Raw genomic sequence first — 1777 nt, 5'->3', positions numbered from 1 at the left:
GGGGGTGGGGAGAGTGCCGGTCACGGGCCTTGTGGCTGTGTGGTACTGCCCTTTGGTTCCACGTCGAGTGGGGCCAGGGGTCCCATAACGTGCGGAGGTCACATCCGGGAGCGGAGGCAGCCTGGGGCCCTGGACGGGGGTGTGCAGGCGGGGCTCTCAGAGGAGGCTTTGGGATGTTTGGGGCAAGAGCAGGGTCAGGGTACCAAGGCAGGTGAGTGTGGCTCCTGGGAAGCTGGCCCAGCGAGGACAGCACATGGTTGCGGAGGGAGCCCCTGTGGAGAGGGCCAGCGGCCCCGGGCTCCAGCCAGTTCCAGCAGGACTTAGGTCGCTGTACCAGACAGGAAGGAGCGCCTTGAGGTGGGGACCCCTCGGGGGGCAGCCTGGGGTGGGGCCCAGAGCCTGGCCACCCTTTCTGTGCCACACAGAGGGCGTATCCACTGAGATGTCAGGTGAACAGCCAAGGACCGCTGTTACCTAAGGAGGCTCAGCGGCGTTTCTCCAGAGGTGTCTGCCAGGACGTGCATGGTCGGGTCATGGTCCCTGTGGTGGCTGCATCACGAAGACTCCGTGGTTGGAGGCCTCTGCTGCTGCGGGGCAGACTTCTCCTCCAGGGCTCTGTAACCCCAACCGGGTGCTGGCCAGAGGGCAGGGCAGCACCATGGTGGGTGCAGGAGGGCAGCAGGCCCGGGCGCTCGGCTTCGGCAGTTCCCTGGTGATGTGAGTTTGATTCTCTTTTAGGGCAGCTGGTGGAATTTTTAAAAAAAGTTGAATCGAAAGGTCCGCTCTCGTGCGACACCGTCCTGAAGATCTTCTACCAGACGTGCCGGGCGGTGCAGCACATGCACAGACAGAAGCCGCCTATCATCCACAGGGACCTCAAGGTGCGGCCCTGCCTGCCCTGCTTGCCGCATGTGGGGCCCGCGCGCTCAGCCCGCACCCCGCTGCCCGGCAGCCCTCCTGTCCCCAGCTGGGTGCTGTCATCTGCGGGTGAGGGTGTGGACGGTCGTGGGCGCAACCCCTGTGTGGAGCCGAGAGGAGGTGACGTCCCCTGGGCTGCTCTGGGCAGGCGTGCTGCCCGCCTGCTGCTGGGCACCGAGCGGGAGCGCTTCCTGCGGGGCCGCCGTGCGCCTGGGTGCACACGGAGGCTGCCCTTTTCCTCCTGGTGCCGCCAGTGGCGGGGGGGGGGCTTCGTGGTCATGACTGGGTTTCTGGTTTAACGATGTGTGCTTTTGTGTGTTTATACTCATCAGAGTCCTTACTCTTCAGTTAACTGGGTGTCTTTTGCCTTTTTTCTATTGTCTGTTGGTTGGTTTTTGTATATTCTTACAACAGTGTTTTTTAAGTGGAACATGCTACAGGTGTTTCCCGTGGTCTCTGGCTTCACTTTAACAATACCCGGCACCCACGAAGCCAGGCCCGACTCTCCCCACGGCTCAGGGTGGCGGCAGCCCCCTCTGCCCTCCCCGGCCCGACTTGCTAAAAGCAGACCCCAGATACGCCCCTTCCTGCCAGGAACCTCCGTTTGCTTCCTGCACATCCAGCCTGTGGCCAGCTTTCCCGTTTCCTTTTGGGGCATCTTGAACCTTGGGAACGCCCCAGCACTGGGAGGTCCTCGGGAGGTGGCGGGCTCCTCTGTGGCTCAGGAAGGTGAAAAGCTTGAAGGATGACAGCTCGGCCTGGGGCGGACTGCTCAGTGCCTGTGTGCTGGGTCCACGGCTGCTGGTACCGTGTGGGGACCCCCTCACGAGCTCCCTGTGGTGTGTCCACGGGGGTCTTG

General features: G+C 63.1%; 1 protein-coding gene across 1 annotated transcript in view; it reads left to right on the top strand.

The window, feature by feature from the left end:
• GAK (cyclin G associated kinase) overlaps positions 1-1755 on the top strand; it is a 19634-nt gene extending 17879 nt beyond the window's left edge. Inside the window, exon 8 of the mRNA XM_010834290.1 lies at positions 739-1755. Coding sequence (XP_010832592.1) covers positions 739-1217 — 479 coding nt within the window. The 3' untranslated portion in view covers positions 1218-1755. The remainder of the gene's footprint in view (positions 1-738) is intronic.
• Positions 1756-1777: the final 22 nt, after the last annotated feature.

The sequence above is a fragment of the Bison bison genome, unplaced genomic scaffold (genome assembly GCF_000754665.1).
Source record: "Bison bison bison isolate TAMUID 2011002044 unplaced genomic scaffold, Bison_UMD1.0 scf7180017845407, whole genome shotgun sequence".
Classification (NCBI taxonomy): Eukaryota; Metazoa; Chordata; class Mammalia; order Artiodactyla; family Bovidae; genus Bison; species Bison bison.
Note: the sequence above shows the minus strand (reverse complement) of the source record. Positions and strands in the feature narration are given on the sequence as shown.